The sequence below is a fragment of the Syngnathoides biaculeatus genome, chromosome 12 (assembly GCF_019802595.1).
Source record: "Syngnathoides biaculeatus isolate LvHL_M chromosome 12, ASM1980259v1, whole genome shotgun sequence".
NCBI lineage: Eukaryota > Metazoa > Chordata > Actinopteri > Syngnathiformes > Syngnathidae > Syngnathoides > Syngnathoides biaculeatus.
Genome location: NC_084651.1, coordinates 20,423,350 through 20,440,617, shown reverse-complemented (window position 1 = coordinate 20,440,617; position 17,268 = coordinate 20,423,350). Strand labels below are relative to the sequence as shown.

General features: G+C 43.0%; 2 protein-coding genes across 6 annotated transcripts in view; one reads left to right on the top strand and one right to left on the bottom strand.

Moving 5' to 3' along the window:
- The window catches only part of macrod2 (mono-ADP ribosylhydrolase 2), a 460,594-nt gene extending 457,754 nt beyond the window's left edge, over positions 1 to 2,840 (bottom strand). Inside the window, exon 1 of one of the 2 annotated variants that reach the window (XM_061836387.1) lies at positions 2,620 to 2,840. In XM_061836387.1, the coding sequence (XP_061692371.1) occupies positions 2,620 to 2,673 (54 nt within the window). In that variant the 5' untranslated portion in view covers positions 2,674 to 2,840. Of the gene's footprint in view, positions 1 to 2,214; positions 2,296 to 2,619 lie in introns of those variants that run through there. The other variant, XM_061836389.1, reaches the window with a different exon arrangement.
- tasp1 (taspase, threonine aspartase, 1) overlaps positions 1,765 to 17,268 on the top strand; it is a 43,646-nt gene continuing 28,142 nt past the window's right edge. For 3 of the 4 annotated variants that reach the window (XM_061836392.1, XM_061836391.1, XM_061836393.1), the window contains exons 1-8: positions 1,765 to 1,823; positions 2,222 to 2,301; positions 3,760 to 3,929; positions 5,687 to 5,754; positions 13,108 to 13,176; positions 15,505 to 15,625; positions 15,817 to 15,901; positions 15,991 to 16,070. In XM_061836392.1, coding sequence (XP_061692376.1) covers positions 3,821 to 3,929; positions 5,687 to 5,754; positions 13,108 to 13,176; positions 15,505 to 15,625; positions 15,817 to 15,901; positions 15,991 to 16,070 — 532 coding nt within the window. In that variant the 5' untranslated portion in view covers positions 1,765 to 1,823; positions 2,222 to 2,301; positions 3,760 to 3,820. Of the gene's footprint in view, positions 1,824 to 2,221; positions 2,302 to 3,759; positions 3,930 to 4,553; positions 4,654 to 5,686; positions 5,755 to 13,107; positions 13,177 to 15,504; positions 15,626 to 15,816; positions 15,902 to 15,990; positions 16,071 to 17,268 lie in introns of all 4 variants that reach the window. The other variant, XM_061836394.1, reaches the window with a different exon arrangement.

The following is a 17,268-nucleotide window of genomic DNA, read 5'->3' as shown; positions in this document are numbered from 1 at the left end:
GGTTACAGATAAGTAACAAGAAACTAGGAACCAATTGTCAAAAGCCCCATCTATTTTGATATCTTGAGAAGTATGGTTTTAATATCCCACAGGTGGGGCACGTATGCTGTCATCATTACAGTGTTAAATAAAATGAGGGTCAGAAGACCTCCTATGCGGTAAAAGCGTTCTTCGCGGTTGTCTAATCTTGTATTGACAACTCCTAAATAAGGGAACGGCAGAACAAACCCATTCTTGTTTTTGAATCATCCTTAAGTCGTTTTTGTCGAACTGTCTTCTCTTTTCAGTCTGGTACAAAAAATCCCAAGTTCGCTTCTGCAATTTGTGTTGGCAGGATTTGCGCATTGGCTAACTCAGTTTGCATTATAAGACATGCTCATACCCTGAGGATCTTGTCATAAATAGCTATCTTCGCATCCAACTCTGATCCAACAACGTCACCTTGTTGTTGGAGAATAGGACCAAAAATTTGTTTCTTCTTTTGAAAGTAATATGAGATAAAAATGTATGAGGAGCATGGTGAATTCTGAGGTTTGGGTTTTAAATCTCAGCTCTAGATTTCTTGAAGAGTAACACAAACAAATTAAACAACTTGTATTGTTTAAAAAACACGTTACATGCATTGCCAAAACTGTGTACCATCAGTAAAACATTTTTTAACGATGCAAAATGCCTTTGAAACATTACATCCCAATTGCTGACTTCACTGCACAGTGTCTGTCAACTAGTTGAATTAAAAGTCATTTCATTGTTAAATACTGCCTACATAAAACAATAATACAAAATGTGTATAATAACACTAAATCAAGATTTTTTTTACATCACTGTCAAGAAGCAAAAAGACTTCAAAGGTATTTTTTTAGGTTCATTTATTATACCTCCTTGATGCTCGCTCCTCGATTCATATTTAGTAAGACACTTGCGTGCCTCAATAACATGGCAGCATGAGAGCAAGTTCTGTCTTGGTCAAGCCATCAAGGAGCTTGGAAACAGATTTTTTTCCACATATTATTATTATTATTATATGGCGACACGGAGGAGCAGCTGTAGAGCAGTTCTGAGGTCTTGGGTTCTGTGTGGAGTTTGCATGTTTCCCCCGTGCGTGGATGGGTTTACTCTGGGCACTCCGATTTGCTCCCATATCCCAAAAACATGCATTAATTGAAGATTCTAAATTGCCCAGAGGTGTGATTGTGAGGTCGAATGGTTGTTTGTCTCGGCAGGAGGCAGGGTACACCCTGAACTGGTTGCCAACCAATCGCAGGGCATCCACACTCACAATCACATCTAGGGGCAATTTAGAGTGTCCAATTAATGTTGCATGTTTTTGGGATCTGGGAGGAAACCAGAGTACCCGGAGAAAACCCATGCAGGGACGGGGAGAACATGCAAACTCCACACAGGCGGGGGCGTGATCGAAACCTGGTCCTCAGAACTGCGGGCCCAACACTTTACATTACTTTACCGTGCGCAAGCCAACCAAATTTGTTTTATGTCAAAATAACTTATTTTACTCAAATACCGCTTGTGGTACTTTGTACAAGACGTAATGTGTGGATAAATACGAGATCCACAATAGAGTATTATGCACAAACAATGTATTGAAATACAGTCACGTATAACGGTGCCGAATAGTGTAATCTCATTTCAAATGAGATTGGTTTCATGGCCAATGAGTGTGCGTTAAAGAGCACATTTGAGTCACGTGATCAAACGCCTCGACTGCACCACTTCCTTAGCAACGGGTAGTTGAACCAGGAAGTACTTTATGTCGCGTCGGCTAACCAGCTAATATAGAAAGTGAAGTCTTTCAGAGTTGCAAGGTTTAGTTGCTCATGATCGTTGATGCGTGTTCGGGACATACCAAACCATAGTGGTGTTTCACTGGTGGCGGACGATTATAAATTGTCGGTCGATATTAGTTTGCTTCTATGTTGGCGAGTGTTAGCTTGCTATCGCAACTACAATCTTCCATTGCGTTATTTTGGCTGTAATGAATCCGCCAGCATTTACGTTTATTTTTTTTTAATGACAACATGATGCAAGCGTTATAATTGTACTTTGAAATCTATACATGTCCTTGTTGGAAAATATCGAAGTACTATTTACTACCCTTCCTTTTATATCAATAATCTACGAAACACTAAAACAACCAAAAAAAAAAAATGGGAAATGACGCGTTACTGTGATGATACAGCAAATTGGATGTCATACTTTACAGGGGGTACGACGTCCGCGACCAACGGCGTTTCGTGGTTTGGAATTGCTGCTTGCGGTGTACAAGGCAACCGCAGGAGGAAGGTAATTGTCTTTTTTTTTTGTTTGTTTGTTTGTTTTTTACAACGATTTGTCGTTTTGATTTTTTTGCAGTCCTTGTCTAAAAGTTTCATTCAAATTAATAGGTGTTGTTATTATGACATTAATATTGCGTTAGAATCATTTAGAGAAATCTATGTTTATTAACATAATTCTGGTTGTTCTACAGGTATCGTTGTTAACAGAGATCGTACTTTACCCCCCCCCCTTTCCCAAAAAAAAGCTAGATCACTAAAGGTTGTCGGATGGAAAAGTGAACAAGTTCAAAGTTGATTGTTTACAGAAGCAGATAATTATATTTACCAACGGAGCAAACCTAGGATCAGCGGGATTTCTGGAGCCCATCCCACCTGCCATCGGGCAGGAGGTGGGGTACTGAACTGGTTGCCAGCCAGTCGCACACAACAGTTGCACTCAAAATCAATTTAGAGTGTTCAATTAATGTTGCATGTTTTTGGGATGTGGGATGAAACCGGAGTGCCCAGAGAAAACCCACCCACGCAGGCATGGGGAGAACATGCAAACTTCACACAGGCGGGGCTGTGATTTGAACTGTGAGGCCAACGCTCTACAGCTGTGCACCGTGCCAGCCCGTGTATCTATCTATCTATCTATCTATCTATCTATCTATCTATCTATCTATCTATCTATCTATATCTATCTATCTATCTATCTATCTATCTATCTATCTATCTATCTATCTATCTATCTATCTATCTATCTATCTATCTATCTATCTATCTATCTATCTAAGCTGCTTATCCTCACAAGGGCCGCGGGAGCCTATCCCAGCTGTCAACAGGCAGGAGGTGGGGTACACCCTGAACTGGGTTGCACCCAATCACAGGGCACATAGAGACAAACAGCTGCACTCACAATCAAACCTAGGGGAAATTTAGAGTGTCCAATTAATGTTGCATGTTTTTGGGATGTGGGAGGAAACCGGAGTGCCCGGAGGAAACCCACGCAGGCACGGGGTGAACATGCAAACTCCACACAGGTGGGTCCAGGATCGATCCCGGGACCTCAGAACTACGAGGCGAATGCTTTCCAGCTAAACCATTGTACAACCCCCGTGAATCTATTTGGACAAAAAAAAAAAAAAAAACCTCCAACATGCTTATGGACTGGAAGCAGTGAAACATGGAGAAAGACTACAAAAAATAAAGAATAGATGGTTGGGAATAATCCCATTTTATGGAACAAACATAATTTCATAATCTCACAACTGGTCCTTGCTTCTGATAGTCTTTAGGCTTGCAGAGAAGGCCCTGGTGGACCTAAGCCCCTACCACTGGATTATTTGCACGACTAGCACTATGTGTTCACCATTACAGGACTGCTCAGTATCCTGCACTTGACATTTTCAAAATAGCAACACCAGGTAATTGAATTTTGGAGGTGACTTAAGAGTGCCGTTTGTTTTGCCTTTTGTTTTCACAGGTGTGCCTTCAAAATGTCCTCAAATGCAGATAATGGGCTATGATCACGTTATGCAGGGGTTATGGAAAGGCTACAAAATTCTGCTGAAGCGCAACAATACACTTTATATGCAGACAATTCATGCCCCAACAAACAGGAATCAACCGGTGGATTTGTGTTAGTTCATGCAGGTAAGTTGTATGGACTCCATTAACTTGTTTGCCAAAAGTAATTGAAACAGAGTTTGTGGTGAGCGGATCTGCATCAAAGTTCTGAGGTTCAAATCATTAATTGGATTACAAAGAAAATGTGCACATTGGTGCTAATGTATTTAATTTCTGTTGTGTTGAGAATTTTTAAAATATTTTTTTAAATGAAATTTTAGCTACATTTGCATGATAGACAAAATACATTTCCTCTGGATTAGAAGACAAAATACATTTCCTCTGGATTAGACCTTTAAAAGACCTGTTCTTTCACTGTATATACTTGTGTACTTAATTGTTCAAGAATATATATATTTACAATAAATTATGTATCTTTGTTCATCTATTTATGCCAGTCAGGCATAGTGACAGACAGAACAAATTAATAGTCTTGTGTAGATGGCAATAATTACATAATGCAATTAATGTAGAGTGGTGCCACTACTTACGAAATTAATTAGCTCCAGAAGGTTCATAACGTGAATTTTTCGTAAGTAGAAGTGCTTCTTACACGTAAATTGCTTAATCTCTCCCAAACAACCCATAAAAAAATAAACATTTGAAGTACATCATCTAAAGAAGAATAACAGATATGTTCATTTACCGTAGCGTAGGCGTTGGGTGAGTATGAGAAGAGAAGGGTGAATGACAAGCAAAAAGCATCGTGGGGGACGGAGAAGGGAAACATCTGACAGCTGAGAGAAAACATGTACGAATGTACGCACATACACAACTTAATCACTCTAAAGTTTCTTGGGGAACATGGTGAAGAAAGATGAATCTACTTTTCCTTTTGGCTTGTCCTGTTAAGGGTCGCCACAGCGTGTCATCTTTGCCCATCTGAGCCTATCTTGTGCATCTTCTCTAACACCCACTGTCCTCATGTCCTCCCTCACAACATGCATCAACCTTCTCTTTGGTCTTCCTCTCGCTCTTTTGCCTGGCAGCTCCATTCTCAGCACCCTTGTACCAATAAAGTCACTCTCTCGCCTCTGAAGATGTCCAAACCATCTAAGTCAGCTCTCTAACCTTGTTTCCAAAACATCTAACTTTGGCTGTCCCTCTAATGAGCTAATTTCTAATCCTATCCAACCTGTTCATTCCAAGCAAGAACATCAGCATCTTCATTTCTGCTACCTCCAGTTCTGGTTCCTGTTGTTTCTTCATTGCCTCCGTCTCTAATCCGTACATCATGGCCGGCCTCACCACTGTTTTATAAACTCTGCCCTTCATCCTAACCGAGACTCTTCTGTCGCATAGAACACCAGACACCTTCTGCCAACTGTTCCATCCCACTTGGACCCGTTTCCTCACTTCTTTTCCACACTCTCCATTCCTCCTCAGACGATCGAGATAAAATGGCAATTATCAGCCAAGCTGATCAGGCTGATCAAATCAGTGTGAAGTCTAGTACTTAAGCTTGAAGACCTTAAATTTGTTTGTCAATATGTATACTGTTATTGGTGGACAATCTCACCTAAACTTGGCTAGTCGCCAACCCACTGACATCCATAATGAAAAGTATTACAGAATTGAGAACTATAGATTTGGACTTAATAAAGCTTGTTGTAATAGTACTAAACATTGCTCTTTCTGTTGAGACAAAATGGAATGGAATCTTACAAATACTGCCTCTTTTAAGCTTAGTTTTTTTTTTTTTTTTTTTAAATTTCATTATCAGTCTTTTATACACTTTTACTTTTATACACTTTTATAAAATGTATTTTTTAATGTTGTTTCAGGAGCAGGTTACCATTCAGAATCCAAGGCAAAGGAGTATAAGCTTGCATGCAAAAGAGCTTGCCAGCAAGTAAGTGTATTCCTGTCAACATGCATAAATCCCTTCCACAATTCCTGCACAGAGAGGGGGGAAATATCCAAAGAGAGGGGACTTAGTTTGAATCCTTTAAGTAATACTAGACTTCTCCTCCTTGAGCCGTCACCTTATTGTGCTGGAGGGAGTTGTGTGTCCCGATGATCCGAGGAGCTAAGTTGTCTGGGGCTTCATGCCCCTGGTATGGTTACCCATGGAAAAAAGTTCCTAGGCGAGGGACCAGAAAAAGTACAACTCCAAAACCCCTATGACGAGTACAAAAATTGGATCTTGGTTTGCCTTGCCCGGACGTGAGTCACCGGGGCCCCCCTCTGGAGCCAGGCCTGGAGGTGGGGCTCGAAGGCGAGCTCCTGGTGCCCGGGCCTGGACCCATGGGGCTTGGCCGGGCACAGCCCGAAAGGATAACATGGGTCCCCCTTCCCATGGGCTCACCACCTGTGAGAGAGATCATAGGGGTCGGTTGCGATGTGAGTTGGGCGGTGACCAAAGGTGGGGACCTTGGCAATCCGATCCCTGGCTACAGGAACTAGCTCTAGGTACATGGAATGTCACCTCTTTGGCAGGGAATGAGCCCGAGTTGGTGGGTGAGGTTGAGAAAGTTACGACTAGATATAGAGCTCACGCACCTACGTCATAAAATCACGTGACTTTTGTTTACCTTGCCATACTGCCGGTCAAGCTAAGCATTGCTCAATGCTAAGCCAGTTAGAGAGGACACGGAAATATGCCTTGTAGCACGACGCTCAGAGTCTTGTCCGATACCGTCAGACTTTTAGAAGGTGAAAATATGTGATGTTACGTGGAAAAATGAGATAAACTTGGCATAAAGAACCCGTATTTAATGCCGATGTCGATGTTTTCCCCGATAAGAAATTGGACTGTTAATTCGCTTCCGCTTGTCTTGGACAACTGGATATACACGTGGATTTGGTGAGTAAGTTGTAGACATTTACACGGAAAAGTTTGAACGCGTATATAAGTCTGGACGCATATGAATACTTTGTTGCTGGATCTGTTCTCATCAGGAATAAATCCCACATAGTGACGGTTTTGATGACGACAGATTAACCTTTGCCGGGATCCATCGATCTTTTCAGCTAGTATTCAATACAAATGCCAATATTTAAATAAATGATCCCTGGTTTTACACAAACTCGCATTCATCAACTGTGATTGGAAAAAAAGACGATGGTTGACGGCTCACGAACGCGGAAGTGTGTGCGATTACACGTTAACCTTTGCCGGAATCCATTCATCTTTTCAGCTGGAGTTCAATACAATTAATGAGCCCTGGTTTTACACAAACTCAAGTTCATTCACTGATTATAATAAAAAAAAAAGAAAAGGGGGACAGTCGTCTCCATGGAACATACATGGAAGCGATTGCGGTCACACTTAACTTCTGTAAACCTCTGCAACAGTATTTTTTTATTAACACACATTGTTCTCAAATGTGCCAACTTTGCATTATAAATACTTCTTGGGAATTTGAGATTGAGAATAATAATTCCTGCCTGAAATGAAGCGATCGCTATCGTGTGTATTTTGGTTGAGCACTATCCATCATGTTTAATTGCTGAAATCCATTGATATTTTCCGGCCTTTTCACATGGTATTCCATAGAATGATCTCTTGGAATATCTGTCTTGTCTTGACAACCAAGAGCACAACATGTCTCGGGTATTGTAAATATTCTCCTCCGGTTTAATGTCTCCCACAATTTCAAACACCTTATTTGACTGGCAATATGGCTCTGTGAAAATGATAACGTCACGTGCACGAGCTCTATAGTCTCTCCTCTATGCACCGCTTGGGGTCTGGCACCACTCCTCTTGAGAGTCATGGTTAGAGACACTGAGCAGGTGTGGGTATACTTATTGCCTCCTGGCTCGGGGCCTATACATTGGGGTTTACCCTGGTGGATGAGAGGGTAGCCTTCCTCTGCCTTCAGGTCGGGGGACGGGTCCTGGCTGTTGTTTGTGCTTATGCAGCAAACAGCAGTTCATAGTACCCACCCTTTTAGGAGTCCTTACAGGGAGTGCTGCAAAGTGCCACCTCTTGGGACCCCATCATTCTGCTGGGGGACTTCAATCCCCATGTGTGCAATGACAGTGAGACCTTGAAGGGCGTGATTGGGAAGAACGGCCCCCCTGATCAGAACCTGAGTGGTGTTCCGTTACTGCACTTCTGTGCTCGTCACGGATTTTCCATAACAAACACCGTCTTCAGGTATAAGGGTGTCCACATGTCCACCTGGCACCAGGACATCCTAGGTCGCAGTTCGATGATCAACTTTGTGGTTCTGACATCGGACTTGCGACCGCATGTCTTGGACACTCTGGTGAAGAGAGGGGCGGAGCTGTCAACTGATCACCACCTGGTGGTGAGTTGGCTCCGATTGGGGAGGGGGGGGGGGAATGCCGGTCCGACGTGGCAGGCCAAAACGTATTGTGAGGGTCTGCTGGGAACGGCTGTCAGATTCCCCTGTCAGAAGGAATTTCAATTCTCACCTTCGAAAGAACTTTGCTCATGTCCCAGAGGAGGTGGGGGACACTGGAGTCCGAATGGACGATATTCCGCGCCTCCATTGCTGAGGCGGCCGACCGGAGCTCTGGCCGTAAGGTTGTCAGCAACCTGTGAACACATTTCTGGACACCAAGAGTGAGGGATGCTGTCACGCTGAAGAAGGAGTCCTATCGGGTATTTTTGGCCTGTGGGACTCCTGAGGCAGCTGATAAGTACCGGCTGGCTGAGCAAAATGCAGCTTTGGTGGTCACTGAGGCGTGGGAGGACTTTGGTGAGGCCATCAAGAACGACTTCAAGATGACTCTGAGGAAATTCTGGTCCACCGTCCGGCGTCTCAAGAGGGGGAAGTAGTGCACCGTCAACACTGTCTATAGTGGGGATGGGGCACTGCTGACCTCAACTCGGGATGTTGTAAGTTGGTGGAGATAATACTTCAAAGACCTCCTCAATTCCACCAACATCCTTTCCCATGAGGAAGCTGAGTCTGGGTGCGTTGAGGCGGGCTCTTCAATCTCGGGAGTTGAGGTCACCGAGGTGGTTATAAAGCTCCTTGGTGGCAGGGCCCCAGGGTTAGATGAGATTCGCCCGGAGTTCCTAAAGGCTCTGGATGTTGTGGGGCTGTCCTGGTTGACATGCCTCTGCAACATCGCGTGGACATTGGGGACAGTGCCTCTGGATACTGGAGGGTGTGTTCCACCTATAAGGGGATCACACTCCTCAGCCTCCCTGGTAAGGTCTATTCAGTTTTAATGGAGAGGAGCCTCCGTCGGGAAATTTAATCTCAGATTCAGGAGGAGCCCATGTAGTTTTCGTCCTGGCTGTGGAACAGTGGACCAGCTCTACACCCTCGGCAGAGTCCTTGAGCGTGCATGGGAGTTCGCCCAACCAGTCTCCATGTGTTTTGTGGACTTGGAGAAGGCGTTCGATGGTGTTCCTCGGGGAATCCTGTGGGGGGTTCTTCGGGAGTATGGGGTACCGAACGCCCTGATACGAGCTGTTCAGTCCCTGCACGACCGTTGCCAGAGTTTGGTCCGCATTGCCAGCAATTAAGTCGAACTCGTTTCCAGTGAGAGCTGGACTCTGCCAAGGCTGCCCTTTGTCACCGATTTTGTTCATAACTTTTATGGACATAATGTCTAGGCGCAGCCGAGATGTAGAGTGTGTCCAGTTTAGTGGGCTCAGCATCACATCTATGCTCTTTGCAGATGATGTGGTTCTGTTGGCTTCATCAAGCCATGATCTCCAACTCTCAGTAGAGTGGTTCGCAGCGAGCGTGAAGCGGCTGGGATGAGATTCAGCACCTCCAAATCTGAGACAGTGGTCCTCATTCGGAAAAGGGTGTCGTGCCCCGCCTGGGTTGGGGAAGAGATCCTGCTCCAAGTGTAGGAGTTCAAGTATCTTGGGGTGGGCCTTGTTCCCGAGTGAGGGAAGAATGGAGCAGTAGAGCGACAGACTGATCGGTGCAGCATCTACGGTGATGCGGACTTTGTATCGGTCCGTTGTGGTAAAGAGGGAGCTAAGTCGAAAGCCAAAGCTCTCAATTTACTAGTCGATCTACGTTCCTACCCTCACCTATGGACATGAGCTATAGGTCGTGACTGAAAGAAAAAGATCTCAGATACAAGCGGCCGAAATGAGTTTCCTTCGCAGGGTGTCCAGGCTCTCTCTTAGAGATAGGGTGAGAAGCTCGGTGATCCGGGAGGGGATCAGTGTCGAGCCGCTGCTCCTCCGCATTGAGAAGAGCCAGATGAAGTGGCTGAGGCATCTGAATCAGATGCCTCCCGGACGCCTCTCTGGTGAGGTATTCCGGGCATGTCCCACCGGAAAGAGACCCAGGACATGCTCGAGATGCTATGTATCTCGGCTGGCCTGGGAAAGCCTCGGGATCTCTCCGGAAGAGCTGGAAGAGGTGTCTGGGGAAAGGGAAGTCTGGGTATCCCTCCTGAAGCTACTTTCCCCGCGACCCGATCCGGAAAATCGGTTGAAAATTGATAAATTAATACTAAACTTTACACATATTTGATCGTGATCAGTAAAGATTAAGTGGCATTTTATGGTGATCAACTTTTAAAGTCATCATTTCTCGATCACAATATTGTAACTGATTCTATCTGCTAAACACATTAACCTTGTGTCGCCAGTAAGTACAGTATATTTGAATTCAAAATTTAGTTCATTTTTAGGCTTGTTACTTGTCTTTTGGCGTAGTACTTGTAAATATCTGAAGGCCAATAAACTTATTTTAAAAAAATTAGTGGGCGGTGTGGGACAGACAACACAAGCAGACAAGATTTTGTTCACGATTGCACTTTTCAAGACGACTGCAATAAAATCTTGTATTCTGATACTGGTTCACCGCGTGTTTTATGATCACTGCCTTTTATCTTGTCAACTCAAACACAACCGGATATACTCGTTAGCACGACAATGATGGTAACAATGGATCGTTCCGGGAAAGGTTGCATGAATCATTATTGCTTGTGATAGCTTGACGTACTTTTGATACAATACAGATCACAATCAGGCAACAATACACGATTTAGACCAGCAGGCTTGTGCTCACATTAATGGTTGTACTGAATACCTCCTGTCGAGTCATACTCTTAAGTTTCGGTGTATGTGACGTAATTGCAATTAAGTAATTTAAAAGGCCACTGACAGCCCAAATTACATTTTAAAATAGCGTAATTCCTCAAATAATGCACAATTATTTTCCAAAATTATTCTCAAAAAGTCAATAGAGCGTATTATATTTTGGTATGGATGAAAAAAAAAATACAATCACATTGTTTAGTCGTAAACGAGTAAAAAAAAAAGTATACATATAAATTTCGATAGGTTATTCGATGTCTTATGTTATACACCACCAACCTGAACTCTGACCTCCTCGATGGGGGGCAAGCTTTGCATTTTACGATCGTTAGCGTAGCATATTTGTTGCTACTGCACCAAACATCAGAAATGACTGCCCGTGAGTTTGTTTTAACTTAAACAAAGACAAAAAATGTTGACTACAAGTGCTAGTTGTGCATTCGCTTTTAAAAGAAATGTGTCATCACTCCGGCTGACGACGCAACCAAACTAGAAACAAAACAACGTGAGCTGAAACTACCTAGTGCTCCTATCTCCGCTCTTGTAGGTCACTCTGTTTCTGTCTCTTCTGGAAATAAGTGTTCACTACTGCCAATTCCATCGTTTTTGCGAAGTCCTCACCATCTGACCCCGTTTCCTTCACCAACATGTCCATTACAATCTGTACCAATTACAACCCTCTCTCTCTCTGGGATGCTCAAGACTACTTCATCTATTTCCTTCCAGAATTTCTCTTTTTAACTCAAGGTCATATCCTAACTGTGGCACATCGCCGCTAATCACATGATACACGATACCCTTAATTTCAAATTTCAGCCTCATCACTCGATCTGATACTCTTTTCACCTCCAAGACATTCTTAACCAGCTCTTCCTTTAAAATAATCCCTATTCCATTTCTCTTCCCATCTCTTCCCATTTAAACCCTGCTCCTAAGATTCTAGCCTTAGTCTCTTTCCACTTGCTCTCTTGGATGCACAATACATCAACCTTTCTCCTAATCATCATGTAAACTAACACCTGAGCTCTTCCTGTCATAGTCCCAACAGTCAAAGTCCCTCGACAGAGTTGTAGCGACTGTGCATGCCTCTTCTTCTTCTGCCAACAGTCGTTTTCCTCCTCTTTTTTTATCTTTAATTTGCATTATCTGAATTTCGACCTACGTCTTGCAGATTAACAGTGCCAGGGGCGAGTGTAGTTAGCCCGGGCCACAACCTATCCATTATGGAAGTTGTTTGATGAACGCTCATATATATTTTTTAAACTTGCTAATCGTGTAAAGGCAAAATATACACTTCAATAATATTGTCACGTGTTCTTTTTTTGCAAAAACTTTCACACTCCTGTTTTTCTAACAATTACTCCATACTTTCAAATAATACATTACAATACACACACCTCTAAAACAGGCACTTTCATTATCATGTTTCACTTTTTGACCAGCTATCCATTTTCTGAACTGCCTATACTCAAGTGGGTCACAAGAGTGCTGAAGCCTATCCCAACTAACTTTGGAGCAGGAAGGGGTATACACCCTGAAGTGGTTGCCAGCCAATCGGAGGGCACATAGAAACAACCAACCATTTGCACTCACATTTACACCTACGGACAATTTAGTCTTCAATTAACCTATCATGCATGTTTTGGGGATTTGGGAGGTAACCGGAGTACCCGTAGAAAAGCCACACAGGTAGAACACGCAAACTCCACACAGGCAAAGCCAGGATTTGAACCCCAGTCCTCAGAACTGTGGGGCAGATGTGCTCCCCAGTCGACCACATTGCTGCCACATTTTGATCTATTCCTTTAATTACTTAGTGAAAAATACATCAATCCACCCAGATTCCAAGCCACTTATCGTCAGCTAACTATGGGTGGAAGGTGGACTACAGCCTGAACTGGTCACCAGCCAGTTGCAGGGCGCATATTGACACCATCACTGAGCGGTAATCAACCTAGCTGCCTGTACCAAAAGTCAGGTGTGTGTACTGTGCGTGCACGAGTAGTGACATCTGAATAAACCATATAGTTGAGAACTTCTGAAAAATTTGTTTACAAATTTGTGGTGATAACAGTTGTTTGCTACTCTGTATTTAATGTATTTTTATTCAGTGGTTTTAGCTTTACACTAAATATCTTTTCTCTCGGTATCATACAAATAAGGTATGCCAGCACAAACTGATGACAGAGTATCACTGTTTATCATTTGCAGGCTGTGGATCAGCTCAAAGCAGGGGGACTTGCAGTTGAAGCTGTGGCTGCAGCGTTGGTTGAGCTCGAGGTTGGTTTGTTGATTCAGCTTTGATTATTTTGGTTTACTATTTTTAGTTATTACTTTAAAAAAAACATCTGAAACAGCCTGTGTATATAACTGCTACATTTAGTTAAGACATGCAAATATTTAAAAAAAAAATCTTTTGTGATCTTAAATTGCTCATTCTAGTTCACATAGCCTGTTGGATAGGGTTAGTCACAAACTCAAACTCATTTTAGTTGGCGGGCTACATTTACCCCAGTTTGATCTTGAGTGAGTTGGACCATAATGTTGGTGTCTTAAAAGTCCATAAATAACTAAAGTTGTCTCCTGATTACCACCTGGTGGTGAGTTGGCGCTGATGGTTGGGGAAGTTGGCAATCCGACTTGGGAGGCCCAAACGTATTGTGTTGCTCTGCTTGGAACGTCTGGCAGAATCCCCTGTCGAATTTCACACCTGAAAGAACTTTGCTCATATTCCTGATGATGGCTACATTGCTGAGGCTAGAGCTCTGGCCTTAAGTGGTTGGTGCCTGTTATGGCAGCAATCTCCAAACCCATTGATGGACACCAGTGGTGGTCAAGCTGAAAAAGGATTCTTATACAGCTGGTGGTTACCGACTGGCTAAGCGGAATGCACCTTGGGTGGTTTCTGAAGCAAAAATCTGGGCTTGGGAGGAGTTTGTTGGAGTTTGCTGACCATGACTTGGGACATTGTGAGTCGGTGCGGAGAGTACATCGAAGACCTCCGCAAATCCACAGACATGCCTTCCCAATAGGCAGCAGAGTCTAAGTTCTCTGAGCGGGCTCTCTTATCTCTGGGGTTGAAGTCACTGAGGTGATTAAAAAGCTATTCGGTGGCAAGGACCTGGATGTGGATGAGATTTGTCTGGAGTTCCTAAAGGCTCTGGATTTTGTGGGGCTGTCTTGGTTGATACGCCTCTGCAACATCGCATAGACATCGATGAGAGTGCCTCTGGATCAGCAGACTGGGGTGGTGGTCCCCCTTCTTAAAGAGAGAGACTGTATAACAACTACAGGGGAAAAACTCCTCAGCCCCCTTGGGAAGGGTCCGTTGGGATGTCAAATCAAATCAGATTCAGGAGGAGGAATGTGGTTTTTACCCTTGCAATGGAACAGTAGACCAGCTCTTCACCCTTGGCAGCCACCTCAAAGGTGTATGGGAGTTCGCCAAATAATGTGCTTTGTGGATTTGGAGAAGTCGTTCAACAGTATCCTTCGGGGAGTCCTGTGGGGGTAGCTTCATGAGTATAGGGTACTGAACCCTGTGATATGAGCTGTTCGGTCCCCGTACAACTGGTGTTAGAGATTAGGGCAGACTGTTGGCAGTAATTTGTGGACTTGTTTCCAGTGAAAACTGGACCCCGCCAAGGCTGCACTTTGTCACCGTTTCTGCGTTTCTGTTCATAAATTTTATGGACAAAATGTCTTTGTGCAGCCGAGGCGTAGAGGGGGTCCGGTTTGGTGGCTTCAGTACTGCATCTCTGCTCTTTGCAGATAATGTGGTTCCATTGGCTTCATCAAGCAGTGATCTCGCTTACTGGAAAGCTTCACAGCCAAGTGTGAAACAGCTGGGATGAAAATTATCCCTAAGTCTGAAACTATGGTCATTGGTCAGAAAAGGGTGGTGTACCCTCTCCAGGTCAGTTATGAGATCCTGCCCCAAGGGGAGGAGTTTTCAAATATCCTGTGTTCTTGTTCACAAGTGAAGGAAGAATTGAGAGAGGTCACCAGGCGAAGTGCAAAGGTGCCACATTATTTTATATTAGTGTTCTTCTGAAATTTGTCATCATTTGTGCTTCACAAATCCATCAGTCATTTAGGTCTTCTCAGTACACACTCCAGTAGACATAATTTGCAACAGCAGTAAATGTTACTGAAAATTAGCCCTGAAGGTGTTCTCACTGGGTCGAATTGGACCTGGCCCATGGGCCAAACGTGTCACATCCCTTGATGTAAGGGATCGTTTTCCTCAGGAAAGGGTTGGAAAAAAGAAAAAGAACAATGATTTCATGAACTGTGCATCTCCAAGAAGATGCACTTATTTAATTACTTTCTCATGAGCCATATTTTTAAGTTGTTAAAGATACAGACATTCATATATTTTATGGCAAAAACTGCATGTTAGTAAAAGTAGGATAAATTCTTTAAAGGCTTTTAAAAATACTATCAAGAATGCATGGAGAAAATCCAATTATTCTGCCATGTTGAAGTACATCATAAACTAAGCAATGGAACAAGCTGAAAATGGGCTCTGATCCTTAAGATTCTTTTTGTAAACTCTTGTCAAATCCCCCTGGTCAAATATAGTTTGCATATTGTATGTTTTCTCAGGACTCCCCTTTTACAAATGCGGGTATGGGCTCTAATCTTAACTTGTCAGGAGAAATAGAGTGTGACGCCAGTATCATGGATGGGAAATCACTGCATTATGGAGCTGTAGGTGCTATTAGTGGTAAGTTGTTACCCTCAATAGAATATATTTAATACTTCTACAGTATACTGTACATTCCTCTTGAGACAAGGGATGGACTAGATTAGTATCGTCACATAAATAGTATCAGAAATTAATTACAGGTTTATTGTGATGAATTTGTATAAAATCACAAACTCACCTACCACCTACAATACATACCTTTTTTCCAGGTATTAAGAATCCTGTCTTGGTTGCAAATCGCCTGCTTAGTGAAGCACAGAAAGGGAAACTTTCAGCTGGCAGAATACCACCCTGGTGACTCTCATGATACTAAATTACTTGGTCAGTATTGTGACTATACTATAGTTCTAGTTTTTGATCACTGTCAATGATTTCTTTGCCAGTTTTTTAGTGGGCCGGGGAGCACGCGACTGGGCCATTAGCCATGGTGTCCCACCATGCCCCTCAGAGAAAATGGCCACTAGTGAGTATTTTTATTCTTGTTCTGAAGTATAGTTCTCATAAGAGCTGAAAGTAACTGGAGATTCCACATACGTGAATCTAGCTGTGGTGGCAGACAAATGAGTGTATACAGTTAAAGCCAGAAGTTTACATACACTGTGCAAAAAAAGATTTTGTCTCACTGTCTGAAGTCAAATCAGACTAAATCTGTCCTGTTTCAGATCAGACAAGATCACCAAAATTATTGTATTTTGTTAAATGTCACAATAATAAGAGAGAATTTCTTAGAGTTTTACATTCATTTCTTCAAGCTCAAACATTAAAATACATTTCCGATGCATGTGAACTCTAGGACTTGGGCAAACATTTTGAGTAACCTTCCACAAGCTTCTGACAGTACTCTGCTGGAATCCTGTCACATTCCTCATGACAGAACTGGTGTAACTGAGTCATGTTTGTCGGTTGCCTTGCTCACACACACTCCTTTTCAGATCTGCCCACAAATATTCGATGGGATCCAGATTAAGAATTTTGTGATGGCTACTCCAAGACATTGGTTTTGTTATCCTCAAGACACTTTTTAACCACTTTAGCACTATGCTTCTGGTTCATTGCCCATTTGGAAGTCCTATTTCCACCCAAGTTTTAGCTTCCTGGCTGAAGTCTTGAGATGTTTCCTTAATATTTCAATGTAATGCTCTTGGGTCATTGTGCCATATATTGTATGAAAAGCATTATGCTCCCACCTCCTTGCCTCAAAGTTGGTAGGATATCCTCAGTTGTACAACCTTTTTCATCCAGATGTAATGTTGGTCATTATGGCCAAACAGCTCCACTTTGGTTTTGTCAGACCACAGGACATATCTCCAGAAGTTATGATCTCAGTGATGAAAGTCCTTTGGATTTTCCCGGAATTCCGGATTTTTAAATTTTCATGAAAATTGCTCCGGAAAATTGAGGAAAAATTGCCTAAAATTAATCCGGATATAACTTGACAACATTGAACAAACATATGACTGAGTTCGTTGTTTTGCTTTCACGAGCGTAGCCATGTTGAGGCACTAACACTAATAACAGTAACGCCCCGACCTCGCATTCTTTCAAGAGGTCGCTTATTTTGTGTGGTCCTGACATTAATTTCCGTGTTTATTTCATAAACGGTGTTAACTAAACAAGTGTGCTCCTAAATAACCGGTATTCACCCGGAAACAGGAAATGCA